The sequence below is a fragment of the Hippocampus bargibanti genome, linkage group LG04 (assembly GCF_051943395.1).
Source record: "Hippocampus bargibanti isolate YZ-2025 linkage group LG04, ASM5194339v1, whole genome shotgun sequence".
Classification (NCBI taxonomy): domain Eukaryota; kingdom Metazoa; phylum Chordata; class Actinopteri; order Syngnathiformes; family Syngnathidae; genus Hippocampus; species Hippocampus bargibanti.
The window spans coordinates 32,365,559-32,386,567 of record NC_142737.1 but is presented as its reverse complement, the minus strand read 5'-3'; the positions used below and the strand labels follow the sequence as shown (position 1 = coordinate 32,386,567).

Sequence of the window (21,009 nt, the reverse complement as noted above, 5' to 3'; positions counted from 1 at the left end):
ACACTCGTGTACCGCGGCACAGTGGTTGAAAATCACTGCTTTCTTAGGACGGCTGTGTTGGTTGGAGGGAGAAAGCAAATCATCAGACTGACTTGCAGCAGCGGGCATGCTCCTTTGTCTGTAGCCAGGCATCACTAGTCGAAAAAGCAAATACGTACTGTACGATGTGCTCATATCATTACATGCGCAGCAACATGCATCCCAACATCCATTGTCCGATTCAAATTTCCAAACAAGGATTTTTTATTTTATTGATTTTGATGTTTTTTTTATATAACATCGGATCAGAACGACAGTCCCATTGTTCGATACCTGAGGTGGTTTAGTGTGCCTTCGACCTGGTCTGGTGTCGGGGGGTGGGGCGGGTTTATTGAATAATGTAAAATTGTCATTTTTAATTGACATTATGTTGACTTTTTTTCTGTCTCTCCTTCGTGCTATTCTGAGAGCGTTTTCATTCTGTCTGTGTGAACGCGTCGTTGCCTGAATTATTTATTTAAAATAAAAACCGATGGCGTACAATACTTTTATTTCGAAGGTGGTGAAGGGCGTTTAGTGTGGACAGATTTCCGGGATGCGGAGTAGTCACAATTGCTGACTCGATACCTGTTGACCAAGTTCTCCAGAATTTGGCGACGTGCTCAAAACGCCCACTCGGAGCGCCCACCAATATCTTGCTCGGTCAAAACATCTTTCGTTGAATCTTGTGTCCGACTAAAGTCGTCTCGGTCTCCGTTGGACTTTCGAGGCTTTGTTTAGCTTAGCCGCGTTTGCTAGCCGCTAACAAAGAGGCCCTCGTGCTCAACGCATCGCTCCGCAGAGATCGTAAGCGAAACATTTTGGAACTGTTGTGTGAACAATGTACGCAAGAAGGACACCAGAAGACGAGAAGGACCTTTGTGAAGAAAAAGAGGACCACAAGCGACAACGTCAACTGCTGGACGCCATTTTGAGGATGCAGCCAAGAATTGTTCTTCACGGACAAGGTAGGCTTCCTGCTCGTCTAGCTTGTTTTCAAGTCTTTTCGAACAGGCTTCGTGTATTGTTTTTTTGTACACACGTGCTCAAATAAGTAACATGCAATGGCTGCAGGAAATCACAAGTGCAAATGCACAAAGCTCTCATCACATATTTATAGAATCAAAAGTCTCGAAACTTGTGCGACATCAGGACTTTTGTTTGGAGTGAAGTGGCTCTTTTAATGGATGGATGGATTTGCCTTTAATAGTCTCGCAGTCGAGAAATTTACATTTCACAGCAGCAAAGTGATGAATTATCGGAACTAGTGATGTGTCGTTCGGGAACGAACCGACCTTTAGAGCCGGGTCTTTGAAGTGAACGAAGAGATCCGGTTCCTTACAAGGAGCCGGAAATGGCAGCCGACTTTTTTGTCCTCTATTCCCCGCCCCCGGTCTTTGACTAAATCCGCACGTGATTGGTCGATATCCGTTGTAGAGGAGGATGGGGAGAATTACAGACACGCAGGAGTGAGGAGAGGGGGCGCGGTGTTTGGGTAGACAGCTGGACAAATGTTATTCCATTATGATGTTATTATTCAATTATGATATTTTTTACTACTGTGTATAGTAGCATTATTAAAGGACAACCGACGCCTCTGGACAAGTTGTGTCCATAATTTGCAAAATCGCTTGAAATGACTTCTACTGAGCGCATTTTACAAAGATTCCACCGCATATAGCTATATTTTACGTTTTAAGACTCTCACTGAATATTCCGGAAGTCTTGTTTTTGAGTTGGTGACGAGTCCTCACCCTACTTAACTGAAGGAACGCCCCTGACTGAGAAAGGACATACCTTGCATCACCTCAATGCATTTTGCGGTGCTTTTTTTGGTCTGAAAACTTCGTGTTGATGCCGAAATTAGAAGGAAAACACATAAATAACGCAATGGTGAATCATTGTATGTTACACCGAGACAACATTTAGATATTTGCTGACAAAAATTCCAAGGTGAAGAATCAACCAATTTCCAACGGATCTCTGGCGCCATGTTCTGCATTTTCTGCGACGCGACACATCAGTCTTGATCACTCAAAATGACCCAGAAGACCTTCTTTAATGGATTGCATATGCTTTCCTCTTCAGAACTATCGATGAGAAGGTTTATTCAGCCGTCATCTGTACTCTACTTTTTTGAAGGTGTCAGACGTTTCGCCTCCTATCCAAGAGGCTTCGTCAGCAAACTAAAGTCTTACTGGTCGTATCGGCCCTATTTATATATCCCTAATGTCCAGACATGGCGGCGCCGGACACATCTATGATAGGTCCCTACTCTCAGGTTGGGGGGAGCAGAGGACCATTCCCTGTGGCCCCACTGATTGTTTCTGCATTCCTGACTAACGACTGGCCTGTTTGCCCCACTCCCTCCGGTATCACCTGCAGAACTATTTGAATCAGATTCATAACTGGATGCGTAACAAGAAAGCATATTCTCCGAATCTGAAGCCATTGTTTTGATTCTCGAGCAAGGCAAGACGTCTTGGCGTGACCTCACGAACTGGGGTGGGGGTGGGGCTTTCTGAAAATGCCCAATTTGCAGCTCAATTTTTTGCAGATTTTGGACACTTTCAGTCATTTTTATTGGTGTTTTGCATTTGACTAAACATATCAGCCTGCGTGTTTTGGGTATTTTAGATGCTATAAAACGTTTTTATGATGTCAGTTAGGAAAAAAGTGATGTCGGTTGTCCTTTAATATGAAAAGCAAATTAGTGACAGCTGATCATCAGACCAGAGAAAGTGAACATTTGTGGATGCTCTCTGTACACATATAAATCCAGCCATATAAATAAAAATATTTGATAGAGTGTATTTTTTACATGAGTAATTAGTTTTTCACATAATTTTTTTTGGTAGTTAATTAATTTAAGCAACAAAAAAACAAACAAACCGAGGAGCCATTTGGGAGCCAATAGAGCCGCATCTTTTTAGTGAGCCTATCCAAAAGAACTGGCTCTCTGAAAAGAGCCCGAATTCCCATCACTCAATGAACAACTCATATTTGTTTGTTTGACTAGCGATACCTGACGAGAGACCAAGCGGAGCATTCGCTGCTGTGAGTCAGTCGCTTTCCTTCTCTCTCTCTCTGTCGCTCTCTCCGTGTGTGTGCACGTTACTGTGCACGCTCGTGCGGCAAAGACATGATTGGGGAATTTCACATATTGATGTCACCTGCGAACGAACTAATCGGAAGAATAAATGTTTGTTGAGTTCCCAGGCCAATGATTGACACGGATGTGCGTCATTATTCTCTCGTATTAGCCATCGTTAAGTTAAACTATCATCTTGGTGACTGTTTAACGCTAGGACTGCTGCAGGAATGTCCAGCGCTTCAGTCGTCGTTGAATGATTTATATAGAAGCCATTAGAGTTAGACATATTCATCTCAATCCATTGTTGAGCATATTCAGATGACGTCCCTTAACTGCTGTTGATTTCACGGGGGTGCAATAGCACGACATGTCCATCGGAGGGCAATGACGTGCTGTCGCCGCAATTGATTCGACGACTCAATTTATTGTTTTGGATTCGCGAGATAGGCCCTTCGTTAAAGTAGACTCATACCTGTCAACCTCCACGGCTCCATGCCCTTACAAACAGTTGTATTTTCCCTTACAAAATAATCGTCCACCATATTTTTTTCAAACGTGTTTATGTAGTTTAACATGTTATATTGTACATGTTTCGTGATAGCAGTCTGTACATATTCTTAGAAAATGATGACATTACATGATGAATGATGCAATGGGGAATCAATCCCCAGGCGGCAGACGCATACGCACAGTAGCATCAAACCGCTCGCTTCGTTTACAACGAAAAAAAAAACGATACAGAGAGAGGCCACCGCGGCGAACTCGTTTGACTTGATTGATTTGCCGTTTCGTGATAGTCGGTGTATACCGGATGATACCCATAATTGACAAATTTGCGTTTTTCCGAACTGATTTTCTTGTACGTCATACACGTCTTAAAATGCATAATAAATGTACATTGTACGGCAAAAACATACAGGTTGACAGGTATGCCTAAGTATTCAGATAACATGCCATGGGCCCTGTTTTTTTTATCGACAGGGTGCTATGGCGCGGCGTATCCCCTGCAGGGCAAAAACGTACGGGATGTCAGTGAATGACTACTGTTGATTCCACGGTGCGCCCGGCACGGGCGTGTTCATAGAAGACGATGGCGTGGCCCCTATTCATTCGATGGGGTGCAATGGCACGGCAATCCGCTGGAGGGCGCTAATGTCCCGTGCCCCAAATGACTCGAAGGGGAGCGTCTCAATGTTGAACTTTTCTAAAAGTCTTACCTTGACTGCTGTTGGTTAGACGGGTTGCAATGGCACGGCGTGTCCGGAGGGCGGACACGTTCCCTGACCGCTGTTGAATCGACAGGGAGCGAATCAATCCATTGTTGAACTTTGTAAATTGACTTACTTGGACAGCCGTTGGTGAGAGAGGGTGTGCTGGCACAACATTCAAAGAGAAACCAAACGTGCATCCCAACATCCATTATCCGATTCAAATTTCCAAACAAGGGCCACATTTTTTATCTGATTGATTTGGATTATTTTATTTTGAAATCTAACATCGGATCAGAACGACACTCCCATTGTTTGATACTTGAGGTGGTTTTGTGTGCCTTCGACCTGGTCTGGTTGGGGGGGGGGGGTTAATTTTTTTTTAATGATGTAAAATTGTCATTTTTAATTGAACATTTATGTTGACTTTTTTTCTGTCTCTTCTCCGTGCTATTCTGAGACCGTTTCATTCTTTCTGGGGGAACTGAATAATTTTTAAACACTATTTTATCTCCAAACTGCTGACGGTTGACAATGCTTTTATTTCGAAGGTGGTGAACGGCGTTCACCGTGGACAGATTTCCTGTATGCAGTGTAGTCACAATTGCTGACATAACTCGGACTGCGGCCCAAAATGCAGTCGACACCCGTTGACCAAATTCTCCTGAATTTGTCGGCGACGTGCTAAAAGCCCACTTAGAGCGCCCACCACTATCCTGCTCGGTTCGAACATCCTTTGTTGAAACTTGCTTCCGATTAGTCGTCTCGGTGTATGTTGGACTTTCTTGTTTAGCATAGCCGAGTTTGCTGCTAACAAAGAGGCCCTCGTGCTCAACGCGTTGCTCCGCAGAGATCGTATGCGAAACATTTTGGAACTGTCGTGTGAACAATGTATGCAAGAAGGACACCAGAAGACGAGAAGGACCTTTGTGAAGAAAAAGAGGACCACAAGGGACAACGTCAACTACAGGACGCCATTTGGAGGATGCAACCAAGAATTGTTCTTCACGGATTAGGTTGGCTCTGACTGGTCGTCTTGCTTGTTTTCAAGTCTTTTTGAACAGGCTTTGTGGGTTGTTTTTTTTGTGGGAAAAAGTGGGACGTCTGGTAAAAGCAGCACTTCTCTGAGTGCCTCCTTCATGATCCAAACAAATACACATTGGCTGCGAGAGGTGGAAGCTGCAGGTCGCTGCAGGCAACGCAATTTTTCTACGCCGGCGTCGTCTTAACAAATAACCAATGATGAAAAAATAACCAATGATGAAAAATAATCATAAAATGATCATATAAATAAAATTAATCCAAGAAAAAAAATCCATGCAATTTGTAAGCGCCTTTCAAAACTCTCAAGGACACTTCACAGAATAAAAACAAAAATGTTTTTCTGCGGGTGAGCAGCGGCTGCCTGACGCACCAGCGTTCACTCAACGCAGAAGTAACGCTAACACATTTAACTCTGAATTCCGACTTTTAACTCTGAATTCTGACTTAAGTCACACTTTTAACTCAGAATTGCGACTCAACTCAAAATTCCGACTTTTAACTCTGAATTACGACTTTTTACTCTGAATTCCAACTTTTTACTCTGAATTCCTACTTTTAACTCTGAATTCCGACTTTGAACTCGGACTTTCTTCTTTCATCAGAATTCTAAGGTTTCTGACTGTCATGATCTGGTTGGCGACCAATGACTGGGGCTGTCGGCCCCGCCTGCACCTACACAGGTGCTGGTCGTTTCCAATCAGTGACACTCAAAAGGACCCCCGGCACGACCTTTCGGTGTCGGGTAATTGTTGAACGCATTGCATGTTTGTTGAATGCATTGTGCATTGTATGCTGTGCATGTGTATGTTTTACCTTGGCAGACTTTTAATCTTGGTTTTCTTTTGATACTTTGTATTTTTTCCGTTCAGAAGATTTTGATGTTTTAGATTTTGTTCCTGCTGACTTTATTTTAATATAATTTGTCATACACAACCTCATGCTCCCTCGTGCCTGCTTTTTGGGATCCGCACCCGCCATCACCACCACGCAAACCGTGACAGAATTATCCGACCCCCCCATCGGATCTCGCAGGTACAACGGACCCATCTCATTTCCACCCTGTGCCTGGCAATGCTACGTCCACGTTAGCCCACGCCTCGTCGAGTTTGAATTGCGTCACTCGACGAGCCGTAACGTCCACGTCAACGTCCAGCCGAGACTTCCTTCAGGTGGCCGTCGAAGGTGACACAGGGTGTCTAGCAGTGCACGCCCACGTCCAGCCACGCCGTCGTCGTGCATGTTCAATTGAGTCGCATCCACGACGAGCCGTGCAACGTCTGCGTCCACGTAAGTCAGAGACCCCACTCATCGCTGGATCCCGGAGCGGCTCAGGACTGGTCACGTTTCCCCTGTGCCGGGCAGTTCGCGTCCACGTTAGCCCACGCCGTGTCGATTTTGAAATGAGTCACTCAACGAGCCGTAACGTCCACGCCAACGTCCGGCCGAGACCCGTTCCGATATGGCCGTCCGGGGTGCCACTCTGCGCCTGGCAGTGCAACGTCCACGCCGCGCCATGCGTCGTCGCGTGAACGTGCGAGAGGGATCGCGCCCACAACGATCCGTGCCGTGTCTTCGTCCACCCCAGGCTGAGTCCCGTTCCCATCATATGCTGGAGAGGCAACGGTAGCCGTCTCCACCATTGTTCCCTGGCAAGTTGGACCTTTTGGGAGACTGTTGGGACTTCTGGAAGCAGTCCCTTGAAGGGGGGGTACTGTCATGATCTGGTTGGCGACCAACGGGTGGCGCTGTCGTCCTCAAACTCAATACTCTGCCGGTCCTGCAATTGAAGCGAGAACGAGGAAAACCATGGCACCGGAGCAGACACATTTCTGTACATCGTCTGCCAGTCAACGAGTTAATAAGTGACTGACGATTAAAAAAAAAAAAGACCATAATTGTTAATTTATCCCAGGTACTCAGTGGTAATCTGAACTAATTTAACTTTGAGTAACTTTCACCATCATTTCATGTGTCTGTCTTTTTGTGTCATGCAGATATCAGCGAAAATGCTTGTCTGAAGGTGATCCGACATGTGACATTGGAAACAATCCCTGCAAATCTTCTCTGTGTGGCAGAACGTTGACTGATCAGAGTCATTTGAAAAAGTTTGTGAGAACCCACACTGGTGAGAAACATTTGGCCTGCTCAGTTTGTGGCAAAGGATTCTCTCAGAAGTCCAATTTAATTCACCACACAAGAATCCACAGTGGTGAGAAACCCTTTTCCTGTTCAGATTGCGGCCAAAGATTCTCTCGGAAGGGCAGTTTAATTAGCCCAGGGTTGGGCAAACTTTTTGAGTGGCGGGCCACAATTGTGGGTTTTCTCCGGGGCCTCCGGTTTCCTCCCACGTTCCAAAAACATGTATGGCAGGCAGATTGAACACTCCAAATTGTCCCTTGGTGTGAGTGTCAGAGTGACTGTTGTTTGTCTTTGTTTGCCCTGTGATTGGCTGGCAACCAATTCAGGGTGTCCCCCGCCTCGTGCCCGAAGACGGCTGGGATAGGCTGCAGCACCCCCCACGACCCTGATGAGGAATAAGCGGTATGGAAAATGGATGGAATGGGACTTGCATATAGCAGACAACACAAAACAAGGAACTCTGGGAAGCCCAAATTATGATCCCTTTCACAAATTTGTATTCTGTTTTTCTATTTTCACTCCTTTAATCACTTTTCTGCTGTGAAATGTGAAAATCTGGTGTTGTGGCACAGTGAGGCTCAATCAACTGGTCAGCTGAACCGCAGGTAAAAGACGTTGAGGTTATTTTCCGTCCGATGATACAGTATTCGGTTTGACAACACAGCTCATGTTCCATATGTTGCAAAGAACCGCAACAGGTGCAAGCATGGCACATGCTCCGTGAAAACTATTTACTGCAAAAAATGCAATGTAAATCTTTGTTTGAATCATCGCAAGAACTGCTTTGCATTATTCCATGGTTATTAGCTAGTTTTCTGTATCTGTAAAGGAACTATGTATTTTTATGTAAACATTTTATGGAAATATTTTATGTAAATTATGTATTTTATGTAAATATTTTATGTATTTTTTATTTTCATAAAAAGCTGTCATATGGATAAAAGTCTAGTCTTTGCAGTTACATTTGACATATGTTCCAAAAATGTCACCCACTCAATTTAGGTCTTTGATGACGATTGTACCAAGTTAGGCACATTATCAAATTTTCTATATTATTGGAAAATAATAAAAAATGAAGCTACTATTATGTTAATATATCCATCAGTGACCATAAAAACTGAACAGATTTTTTGTACAAAATAATTCAGGCAGTAAAGGGTTAAGAATGTGGCCAACGATTCTTAAGCGTCACTTAAAAACAATAATAATCCTTTTAATTTCTAAGCGCCTTTCAAAACTCTCAAGGTTACTTTACACTCAGTTCAATTTTTTTTCTGTGGGTGAGCAGCAGCAGCCACACGCACCAGCCTTCACTCAACCCCAAAGTAACTCCAATAGATAGCAAGCTAGCTAGCGAATAGATAGCTAATGGCTAGCAAATAGACACCTAGTCACTATTAGCTAGCGAATAGCTAGCCATTTGTCACGATTTGCAAGGTGGTGATGGCAGGTGAGGATCCCAAAAAGCAGGCAGGAGGTTGTTTGACAAATTGTATTAAAATAAAGGTCAGCAGGAACAAAATGTGAAACATCAAAATCATGTGAACGAAAAAATACAAAGTGTCAAAAGAAGACAAAAAGTCCGCCAAGGTTAAACAAACACATGCACATCATACAATGCAGCAAACAAGCAGCAAACAATGAAGCGACAACCGGATGGTCGTGCCGGGTGTCCTTTTAAGTGTCAGTGATTATAACGACCAGCACCTGCGAGGCTGTCGGCAGGTCTGACGTCGCTACCCGTTGGTCACCAATCTGATCGGGACGACCAGCACCTGTGCAGGTGCAGGCGGGGCCGACAGCGCCCCCCGTTGGTCGCCAACCAGATCATGAATCGCTATTCGCTGGCTAATAGATAGCCACTAGCCGGTAAATATATAGCTATTATCTAGCGAATAGATAGCTATGAGCATTGGATGTCTCGATTGAGGACCCCCACCCCACCCCTTTATCAGAATCAGAATCATCTTTATTGCCAAGTATGTAGAACACACAAGGAATTTGTTTCCGGTAGAACACGCTGCACTAGTATCGTTGTAAAAAAAAACTGCTAAGTGGCACTATACAGTTCCATTTTGGCTACTGTTGAAAGAGTTCAAAGAGTTAATGGCTTGGGGGAAGAAGCTGTTTAAATGTCTGCTGGATTTGGTGCGCATGGATCGGTAGCGCCTGCCTGAGGGGAGTAGCTGGAAAAGGTGGTGGGCAGGGTGCGGAGGGTCCAGTAGGATTTTCCGCGCCCTAGTTTGGATTCTTGCAGTGTGCAAGTCCTCGAGAGTGGGTAGGGCGGTGCCAATGATTTTTTCCGCCGTCCTAACTGTCCGTTGAAGTCGGATTTTGTCCATTTTTGTGGCGGCCCCGAACCAAACGGTGATGGAAGAACACAGGATGGATTCGATGACAGCCGTGTAGAAATGTTGCAGCACCTCCTGTGGCAGGCCATGCTTCTTTAGCAGCCTCAGGAAGTACATTCTCTGTTGGGCCTTTTTCAGGATAGAGTTGGTGTTGACCTCCCACTTCATGTCCTGGGAGACTGTGATTCCCAGGAACTTGAAGGTCTCAACGGTTGACACCAGGCAGTTGGATAGTGTGAGGGGTAGCTGTGGTGATGGATGTTTCCTGAAGTCCACCATCATCTCAACTGTCTTGAGCGTGTTCAGCTCCAGGTTGTGACGGCTGCACCAGAGCTCCAGCTGCTCCACTTGTTGTCGGTACGCAGACTCGTCGCCGTCTTTGATGAGACCGATGACCGTGGTGTCGTCTGCGAACTTTATGAATTTGACAGCTGGGTGCGTTGAGGTGCAGTCGTTCGTGTAGAGAGAGAAGAGCAATGGAGAGAGGACGCATCCCTGCGGGGCTCCAGTGCTCGTGGTTCGTGTTGTGGATGATATATTTCCCAGTCTGACCTGTTGTGTCCGTCCTGTCAGGAAGCTGAGGGTCCAATGGCAGATCGTGGGGGACACACCAAGCTGGAGAAGTTTGGGGATGAGGAGTTCTGGGATGATGGTATTGAACGCAGAGCTGTAGTCCACAAACAGGATCCTTGCGTAGGTTCCTGTGTTGTCAAGGTGGTCGAGGATGTGATGCAGTCCAATGTTGACTGCATCCTCCACAGACCTGTTTGCCCGGTAGGCAAACTGAAGAGGATCTAGCAGAGGTCCGGTGATGTTCTTTAGGTGGTTCTGCACGAGGCGTTCAAAGGACTTCATGACCACAGACGTCAGAGCAACAGGTCTATAGTCGTTCAATCCCGAGGGTGCTGGTTTCTTTGGAACTGGGACGATAGTAGACTGTTTGAAGCAGGATGGGACTTCACACTGCTCCAGGGATCTCTTTTTACAGGAAACAGTGGCATGGGCTGCACGTGAGAATCCACACCGCTGAGAAACCTGCCTGCCCAGTTTGTGGCAAAGGATTCTCAAACAAGGGCAATTTAATTAGCCACACAATAATCCGCACTGCTGAGAAACCTTTTGCCTGGCCTGTTTGTGGCAAATAATTCTCTCAGAAGAGCCATTTACTTTAATTAGCCACACAGGAATCCACACTGGTGGCAAACCCTTTTCTTTTTCTGCTTGTAGCCAAAGATTTTCTGTGAAGATGCTCCTAAAAAGACACTCAAGAACCGACACTGGTGAGAAACTCATCCGAGCAGGCTTTATCTGGCTGATTCTAATTTTTTGACATTCATTTTCCCCCTGAGTAACATTGATTGTGTTTTTGCCTTTTAGTTATGTTTATTAAATGTATTTTTTTTCACTCATTTTCATTTTTTTCCCCTGTACCATCGTTGACTGTACAGCACCCCACGTGTTGTGAATTGTTTTTGATCGTTTTTTATTATATGCAATCCTGTAGTGCTGGACATTCCTGCAGCAGTCCTAGCATTTGACAACAGTCACCAAGATAGTAGTTTACCTTAACGGTGGCTAATATTCGCGGGAGAATTATGACGCACAGCCGTGTCAGTCATTGGTCTGGGAACTCAACAAACATTAATTCTGCAAATGCCCATTAAAGACATTACAACACATCTCACATGGGTCTCACATGATTAGCTTGTTCGCAGTTGACATCAATGTGTGAAATTACCCAAACATGACTTTGCCACACACACACCATTAAACACACTCAACACCGCCCGCCTTGCTCCTCCATGATTTTCTAAATGTGTAAATTACGTCCTGCTTGTGTCCTCGCAGACATGAAGCAGCTGATCGGTCGTCAGGAAGAAGGTCCTGACATAGAATCCGGAAGCTCCGCTTTGGAGTATCTACAAGTCCCCCAGATTAAAAAGGAAGAAGAGGAGGCCGATGTCATCAGTTTGCCGCAAGATGGCATCTTCGGGAAGAGTGTCAACGACCGACTTCCACCACCCGAGCGGTCACAGCTTCATCCTGGCGCTCCAAGTGAATATCGTTGCGGGACGCCCCCCTTGGGGCATCGCACAGAAGAAACTTTGGGGAGCACCGCCGATTGTGAAGGTAATGACATAGTCAAAAAAAATGGCGGCCGTGACGTCGCAGGCTCAAAAAACATTTCCCGAAGCTTAATTTTGGGCACGTTTTAGGATCAAACAAAAAAAAAAATCAGATTTTGATTTGTATTCAAATCTTTAGACGAGGGGAAAAAGGCCGATGTCCGTGCGTTGCCCCCGACCGGTGGCCGACTGAAAAACGAAGCGGGTGAAGATGAAGTGCACGAGTGGTCTGATTGGTCACCGCCTGACAACCACCTGGCGCCAATCTCAGACGACACCGACAGTCAATGTGATGACGAAACGTCGCCGGGCTCTCCGAAAAAGGTCCCCGGCAAGAAAACGTCCCGCAAACGCCAAAAGTGTCCCTCCCCCAAGAAATGCTTCTGCTGCTCCCTTTGCGGTAAAAAGTTCATTTACAATTCCGACTTGATGAGACACATGAAAACCCTCACGGGAGAAAAACCCTCTTGCTGGTTGTTTTGCGGCAAGGCCTTATCTCAGAAGGGAAACATGGAGGTCCACATGAACACGAGCTAAAAGCCCTTCCCATGTTCCGTTTGTGGCGCCACCTTTTCTGTCAAGGAAAATATTATACGATGGCTAATATTCACGGGAAAATAATGACGCACAGCCGTGTCACTCATTGGTCTGGGAACTCAACAAACATTTATTCTGCGCATGCTCATAAAAACCTTTACAACATTCGGGTCTCACATGATTAGATTGTTCACATGTGACATCAATATGTGAAATTACTCCATTTAAAGGAGTCCAAGATGGCGCCCGAGTAGGCAGCCGTCAGCAAGTGCTCTCATGAGCCTGGCTTTTTTTTGTTGTTTTTGTCATGTTTTTGTGTTTTCTTTTGTCACTTTGTGTTGTGCGTCGTGAGGAACGGATACAGATTGTTTTTTAGCATTTTTGGCCACAACATTCATCAAGCAGGAGACTGCTGAGCGGTTGCGCCTATTCGGCAGCATGAATATGCCAGTACTGTTTTAGATTTGGGAGGAATGTCGGTGCAATTTGACTGTCATCGCTGGACAGCTCGGGGGCCATTGTGCTTTTTTGCCCCTGTAATGGGCAGCATCTTCACAGCCCCGCTTTGTCATTGGAAAGGTCAGTGCTGTTAGACAGTCTGCGGCTGGATGAATGCATGGCCCGCGATAAGAAGGAGCGTCAGCGCAGAGCGCCGATGCGTATGGAACTGTCGCGGCTTGGAATTGAAGCGGATTTATTTGGGACAGGAGATGTGAGACAATCTCTTTTCGTCAATGGATGCTCCAGCTGTGTGTTTGCTTTCAACATTTAGCTTGTAGCCGACGTGCACATTCCACCATGATGTCCCTGATCCACTGGTGAAGAGACGCTTTGATCCTCTTTCATCTGGAACTGCTTTATGTCACTTAGAGAGTACAGAAAGTGCTTAAGAAGGAATGACTCTGCGTCTTTGTGTTGTCATGTTATTTGTTATTTAGTTTTTTTGTTCTTTTGACTTCAAGACGGCGCCCCGAGAGTGGCTGCCTTTCCAGCAGCTCCTATATTTTGTCTCTTTCTACTTTCATTCCTTTCATCACTTTGCTGCTGTGAAATGTAAATTTCTCCACTGTGAGACGAATAAAGGCAAATCCAATCCAACACTCCCACTCAAAGACATGTTTACAACTCCATGCAGTAAAAAACATGAAAAATATCGAAACAAGAAATACATTGTTGCAAAAATAAATAAAAAATACATATTGGCAATACACTGTAAGCTTCAAAATATTCACGTTTCTCAGTTCACATCACTCTCCAAACAAATATCCCCTGAACCTTTCAAGTTTAACTTTTATCACTGCTTTAGGAAATACATCAGCTACCATATTTGCGGCCGGACAATATTTTATAGATATTTTCCCCTTTGTGTGCGCAGACCGTACAAAATTGCATTTAATATCCACATATTTGCTTCTCTGCCTACACACTGGTTTCTTGGACAAAGCTATTGCCCCTTGATTGTCCGCATATATAGGACAAAGCTATTGCCCCCTGATTGTCCTCATATATCTTGACTGGTACGTGACGGTTACCACTGCCCATCCCTTTTAATAATTGTACAAGGTACATACTTTCTTGAGTTGTGGCCGCCAGTGCCATATATTCAGCTTCGCAGGTTGACAACGCCACAGTTGGCTGTTTTTTTTACTCTTCCACGATATAGCTGAACCTTCCTTAGTTAGGTTAAAACAGTGTCCAGTTGTGCAAGGACAACCGACGCCTCTGGACAAGTTGTGTCCATAATTTGTAAAATCACTTAAAATGACTTCTACTGAGCTTATTTTACAAATATTCCACCGCATATAGCTATATTTTACGTTTTAAGACTCGCACTGAATATTCAGGAAGTCTTGTTTTTGAGTTGGTGACCAATCCTGACGTCACGTCACGGAGGGAACGCTCCTGACCGAGAAAGCGACACACAATACATTTTGGGTACTTTGTTTGGTCTGAAAACTTTGTGTTGGTCCGTGTTGCTGGCGAAATTAGAAGGAAAACACATAAATAACGCGATGGTAAATCGTGTGGTGCACCAAGACTACGATTTGATTCTAGTTGACACAAATTCCCAGCAGATAAATCAGCCCATTTCCAACTGAGCTTTGGCGCCATCTTGTGCATTTTCAGGGACGCTACATTTCATCCAGTTGCCTCAAAATGACACGGAATTACTTCTTAATCGATTGCAAACATTTATGCTTTCCTCTTCAGAACTATTTGAATCATAGTGGATGATTCATATGGATGAGTAACAAGAAAGCATCTTCTCTGAATCTGAAGCCATTGTTTTGATTGTCGAGCAAGGCAAGACGTCTTGGCGTGACATCACGAACAAGGGGGCGGGACCTTCTGAAACTGAAACTTTCTCAGATCATTTTGAATAGTTTTGGGAGACTTTAAGTCATTTTTATTGGTGTTTTTCATTTGAATAAAAATATCAGCCTGCGTATTTTGGGTATTTTCGATGCAATAAAATGTTTTTATGAAACAAAAAAATGGTGTCGGTTGTCCTTTAAGTTGTAAGTTTTCTTCACATTTTCGGAAATGGAGTTCTTTATCTGTAGTACCCTTTAAGTACATTAGTAGGTGTTTAACTGCAGTCCAATGCTGCTGTTTTGGTTCTGCTGTTGTGAGAGTTTACTAACAACTGAGCTTAAATCAGGTCTGGTACATGACATTATATATATTAAGCTGCCCACTCCTGTATCCTGATGAGTTGACAACTTCACCCTCACTGTCAAAGTTTAACTTCTGTTCACACGGGGTGTTTCTTACTTTGCACTCAGACATTCCAATTTTTTTTAATCTCCTCTCTATGTGTTTCTTTTGAGTTACAGTAAAGTCTCGTTATATCGATATTCTCGGGAGTCCGAAAAAATATCGATATAACCGGGACTATCGATATATCCGACCCTGCGCGCATGTAATTTTCTCCTTGTGATCATAGAAATAGTATCGTAATAAGCGGTACTATCGATATAACCGATATCGATATAACGAGACTTTACTGTATTTTGATCTCCCCTTGACTCAGTTCAAAGTTGATACCTAGGACGTGTTTAAGTGGACCCATATATTTCATCTTAAACCTTTTTTTAGCATTTCTTTTACTTCACTGAGTCGGGTATCGTTACTTGCCGCTAGGATTAATTCATCCACCCACACTGACAGAATGACTTTCTTATTTTCAGATTCTCTGCAGTAGACACAATGATCAGCATCATTTTGTACAAAACCATTCTTTATGAGGTGATTATGCAGTAACATGTTCCAGTTACACCCTGACTGCTTTAAGCCATACAGTGATTTGTTGAGATTGCATACCAAATGTTCTCCTGTTTGTGACCTTGTCTCAAAACCTTCGGTTAGCTCCACATATAATTCACAGTCCATTAGGGCATAGAGATACGCAGTCTTCACGTCCATTTGGTGTAGGGTAATATCTTCCTACACAGCCACCTGCATCAGTGCTCGAATAGAGGTCATGTGCTGTCGGCGAAAATGTCTCTTTATAGTCAATTCCTCCCACTTGACCATATCTTTTTGCTAAATATCTGGCTTTACAAGTCTCAGATCCATTTGAGACTTGTAAAGCCAAACTTCTCCTTCCTCAACTGCTACAACATGCTTCATGTTTGGCAAAATGTTCGAATTCAAGAAGTTCTTGCACACTAGATGCATACACGGGTGTGAGGCGGTGGAAAAAGCAGCACTTTTTCTACACTGACGTCAAAGTCCTTTGAAATCCACCACAAATGTGATGCTGTTCATGTCACATTTTGAGTGGTAATCTGATTTATCTTTGAGTAACTCTCACCATAATTGCATGTGTGTCTGTCTTTTTGTGTCATGCAGATATCAGCGAAAATGCTTATCCTGTGCGGCTGAAGAAGGAAGAAGAGGGAGCCCGTGACATTAAAAGAGAGGAGGAGCCAGAGCAGCCTCGCACCAAAAATGACAGATCATCAAATGATGATGGTCAAGATGAAGAGTCTGACTGTGATCTGACATGTCACACCATCAACAAAGCCTGCAAATCTTCTCTGTGTGGCAAAACGTTAACTGATCAGAGTCACTTGAAAAAGCATGCCAGAACCCACACTGGTGAGAAACATTTTGCCTGCTCGATTTGTGGCACAGGATTCTCTCAGAAGGCCAATTTAATTCGCCACACAAGAACCCACAGTGATGAGCAGCCTTTTTCCTGTTCAGATTGTGGCAAAGGATTTTCTCACAAGGCCCATTTAATTAGCAACACAAGAATCCACAGTGGTGAGACGCCTTTTTCCTGTTCAGTTTGTGGCAAAGGATTCTCTCAGAAGGGCTCTTTCAATAGTCACACAAGAACCCAAAGTGGTGAGAAATCTTTTTCCTGTTCTGTTTGTGGCAAAAGATTCACTCACAAGCGCTCTTTAATTAGCCACACAATAATCCACAGTGGTGAGAAACCTTTTTCCTGTTCAGTGTGTGACAAAGGATTCTCTGAAAAGGGAAGCTTAAGTAAACACACAAGAATCCACAGTGGTGAGAAGCCTTTTTCCTGTTCATATTGCAGCCAAAGATTCTCTCAGAAGTGCCATTTAATTCACCACACAAGAATCCACACTGGTGAGAAACCCTTTGTCTGTTCCATTTGTGGTCAGACATTCGCAAGGAATGACTCTTTAATTAGCCACACAAGAATCCACACTGGGGAGAAACCTTTTTCCTGTTCCGTTTGTGGACAAACATTCTCTGAGAAGAGCAATTTAATTCGCCACACAAGAAACCACACTGGTGAGAAACATTTTGCCTGTTCAGATTGTGGACAAACGTTCTCTGAGAAGGGTAATTTATTTAGCCACACAAGAATCCACACCAGTGAGAAACCTTTTCCCTGCTTAGTGTGTGGGCAAAGATTTTCTCATAAGGTCTCTTTAATTAGCCACACAACAGCCCACACCGGTGAGAAACCTTTTTCCTGTTCAGATTGTGGTCAAACATTTTCTCAGAAGGGCAATTTAATTCGCCACACAAAAACCCACAGTGGTGAGAAACCGTTTTCCTGTTCAGTGTGTGGCAAAGGATTCTCTCAGAAGGGCTCTTTAATTAGCCACACAAGAATCCATAGTGGTGAGAAACCTTTTTCCTGTTCAGCTTGTGGCAAAAGATTCACCCAGAAGCACTCTTTAATTAACCACACAAGAGCCCACACTGCTGAGAAACCTTTTGCCTGCTAAGAATGTGGTTCAAAGGAGTCCAAGATGGCGCCGGAGTAGGCAGCCGTCAGCAAGTGCTCTCATGAGCCTTGCTTTTTTTGTTGTTTTTGTCTTGTTTTGTGTTTTCATTTGTCACTTTGTGTTGTTGTGCGTCCTGTGGAATGGATACGGATTGTTTTTCAGCATTGTTCACCACGACATTAATCAAGGAAGAGACTGTGCTGAGCGGTTGCGCCTTTTCGGCAGCATGAATATGCCAGTACTGTTTTTGATTTGGGAGGAATGTCAGTGCCATTCGACTGTAAATGCTGGACAACTCTGGGGCCATTGTTCTTTTTTTTGCGCGTGTAATGGGCAGCATCTTCACAGCCTCGCTTTGTTCAGCGGAGAGGTCGGTGCTGTTGGACAGTCTGCGGCTGGATGGATGCATGGCTTGAGGAGCCCGCGATAAGAAGAAAGGAACATCAGCGCAGAGCGCTGATGCGTATGTGGAACTGTTGCGACTTGGAATTGAAGCGGATTTATGGGGGATATGAGACAATCTCAGGAGATATGAGACAATCTCTTTTCGTCAATGGATGCTACAGCTGCGTGTTTGCTGTAAACATTTAGCATGTAGTCGACGTGCACATACCACCATGATGTCCCTGATCCACTGGTGGAAAGACACTTTGATTCTCTCCTCTTTCATCTAGAACTGCTTCATGTAACAAAGAGGGTTCAGAAAGTGCTTAAGAATGAATGACTCTCTGTGTCTTTATGTTGTCATATTGTCTTTGTGCTGTCATGTTATTTGGAATTAATTTTTTTTTTGTCATTTTGACTTCAAGACGGCGCCGCAAGAGTGGCTGCCTTTCCAGCAACTCATGTATTTTGTTTTCCTACTTTTATCCTTTCATCACTTTGCTGCTGTGAAATGTAAATTTCTCCACTGCGAGACTAATAAAGGCATATCCAATCCAATAGATTCTTAAGGAAGCATCACTTAAAAGTGCACGTGAGAATGCACACCGGTGAGAAACCTTTTGCTTGCCCAGTTTGTTGCAAAGGATTCTCAAAGTAGTGCAATTTAATTAGCCACACAATCATCCGCACTGGTGAGAAACATTTTGCCTGGCCAGTTTGTGGCAAAGATCTGAAGGATTATTTCAAATTATCAAAATTAAAAAAAAAGTCAGTTGGCTTTATTGCCAAATAACAATACTACTGCTACCACTACTACTTCTACTACTACTACTACTAATAATAATAATAATACAGTGATACCTTGGTTTTCGACCATAATCCGTTTCAGAAAGCTGTTCAAAAACTGAAACTGCACTTTCCATTAAAATCAATCTTAATATGTTCAAAGTCTAGAAAACAACTTTTTAACTATTTCATCGCATAAACTTGATAAAAACTTAATAATAGAGCGGGTCATGTGTAAAATTCTATAAAAACAAACTTATTTTCACCAATTATCAACATTAACATCTGTGCAAAAAAATCTGTCTTTTTGCCATGCGGCGTCTTGGCACCTATCCCAGCTGTCTTTGGGCAAACACAGGGCCCACTAACTTTTCAAACCGTCCTCTGCTTGCTTTAAAATCATACTATTCAGAAGATCTTAACCAAATATGTCAGCATTTGCGCAAAAATAAAACAATATTAATGCGTCGGTCACAATGAGACAATGAGGAAGACGTGACATCTAAGGAAGTGACTTAAAAGGAAGCAGAGGGTAGTCGAGTGATGCATTCAGATGCACTCAGTTTGGTTGAGAACCACATTTCGGTTGTAATGATATGTCATGACAATAATGTCATGATGTGCGTCTCAATGTCATGATGTGTGTCTTCTGCCATATTTACTTAGACTGTTAACCCACTGATACAGAGAGTGAAGCAAGTTGATTCTTGGAGCATCTGTTAACCTTGATACACTGCTTACTGGAGACTTTGTGGAAAGACTGATAAAAGCTAGGAATTGTTTTGGAAGAATGTCGTCTCGGTGTCGCGCCATAGTCTTGATACCGCCCTTCTGATGAAATAAATATGTTGTGTATCCATGATGTGTACACATGCAGCCATTGTCTGTAAATCATGTGTGTCGGGAATATTCTGCAAATAAACCCTTCGAAGATACTGTTCATCGACTCCAGCTTCTATTTGGATTACTAAAATACTCATCATCCAATATTAACGAACACGTGGAAGAGAGAAAGCCACTCTACTCCAACAAAGGGTGACCCCGACCTGATATCTGACTGAGGTTTTTGTCAACAGACAGAACATCGGGCGCCCAAAAGATTTGACAAGGTAAGAGGACAATTATCCTCCAAATTGATCTTGATCAAGGTAAGATTTACGCCTAGAATTGAGATTCTAAAAAGATAAATTGTGGCTGGATGAACAGTGGAATGTGCAATTGCTATTTTTTTTGTGGAAGATTGTTTCGTTCTGTCAAAGAATCAGAAACTATAATTCCTTAGGAAGAGAAAAAGATTGGGTGTTTTTGCGAAAAGAGTCAAACACCTTTGAAATAAAGAATCGAGTACACTGGTCTACGATCGGGGCCAGGTACTTTTGTTTCGAGGATCAAGTGCTTTTGCTAAATTAAGGACCGAGTACTTTATGATTTACGTTTTCTCGAGTACTTTTGAAGAAGAATTGAGGTTCGAGCACTTTTGTAAGTCGGAGGTTCAAGTACTTTTGAAAGTTCGAGAGCTTCTGATAAATTAATGATTGGTACTTTTGTTTGGGTTGTATCAAGTACTTTGAAGACTGACAAATAATTCGGAAACAAAAACAATGGTAGGAAAGTTCAATAGGGAAAGTAAATGGTTCAATCTGCGGCAAATACCATTCTGAATGAGTGTTGCTGTACTGGGTGAAAAAGTGAGGAATGCGTGTGATGTGCGTGGGATGTTTAAGAGAGAAAGAATGAGCGGCTGAGACAGAATGAGTAAAAAAATGAATGTAAACTGTGAATGGAGGCTCGCTACCTCATCCGAAAAGAGAATTTGTTGTGGAAAATTGACGATACTAATCAGTAAAAATATTGAATCACGGATTAAATGGTCCAAGGGTCTTAATAAGAAAATCATTTTTTTAAAAGTTCGTAAATAGCTTTAATACAAATCATCTAATTATGTGGATATAATATAATTTTGCTGGCCAGCTGAATAAACACATAAGTGCACCTGCAGGATTACATAGGAACTGTATAAAATTCTGATTGTCAGGATATTGGGTATTTTATTGTTGGCTTCCTGTTGGGGGAAGTCGATTTTTGAAGGAATGCAGAAAAAGA

At 43.5% G+C, this 21,009-nt stretch overlaps 1 protein-coding gene across 1 annotated transcript; it reads left to right on the top strand.

Moving 5' to 3' along the window:
• The first annotated feature begins 201 nt into the window (after nucleotides 1-201).
• LOC148899761 (uncharacterized) lies at nucleotides 202-19,841 on the top strand. The gene is made up of 4 exons (XM_088995225.1): nucleotides 202-986; nucleotides 11,703-11,984; nucleotides 12,120-12,380; nucleotides 16,373-19,841. The coding sequence occupies exons 1-4, from the start codon at nucleotides 860-862 to the stop codon at nucleotides 17,734-17,736; spliced, it is 2,034 nt and encodes a 677-aa protein (XP_088851351.1). The 5' UTR covers nucleotides 202-859; the 3' UTR covers nucleotides 17,737-19,841.
• Nucleotides 19,842-21,009: the final 1,168 nt, after the last annotated feature.

What these genes read in the sequence shown, in the direction of transcription:
- LOC148899761 (XM_088995225.1), top strand. Translation starts at nt 860, where the DNA reads ATGTACGCAAGAAGGACACCAGAAGACGAGAAGGACCTTTGTGAAGAA. An exon ending in AATTGTTCTTCACGGACAAG is followed by an intron (nt 987 to 11,702) that starts GTAGGCTTCCTG and finishes GTGTCCTCGCAG; the next exon opens with ACATGAAGCAGCTGATCGGT. An exon ending in CTTCTGCTGCTCCCTTTGCG is followed by an intron (nt 12,381 to 16,372) that starts GTAAAAAGTTCA and finishes TGTGTCATGCAG; the next exon opens with ATATCAGCGAAAATGCTTAT.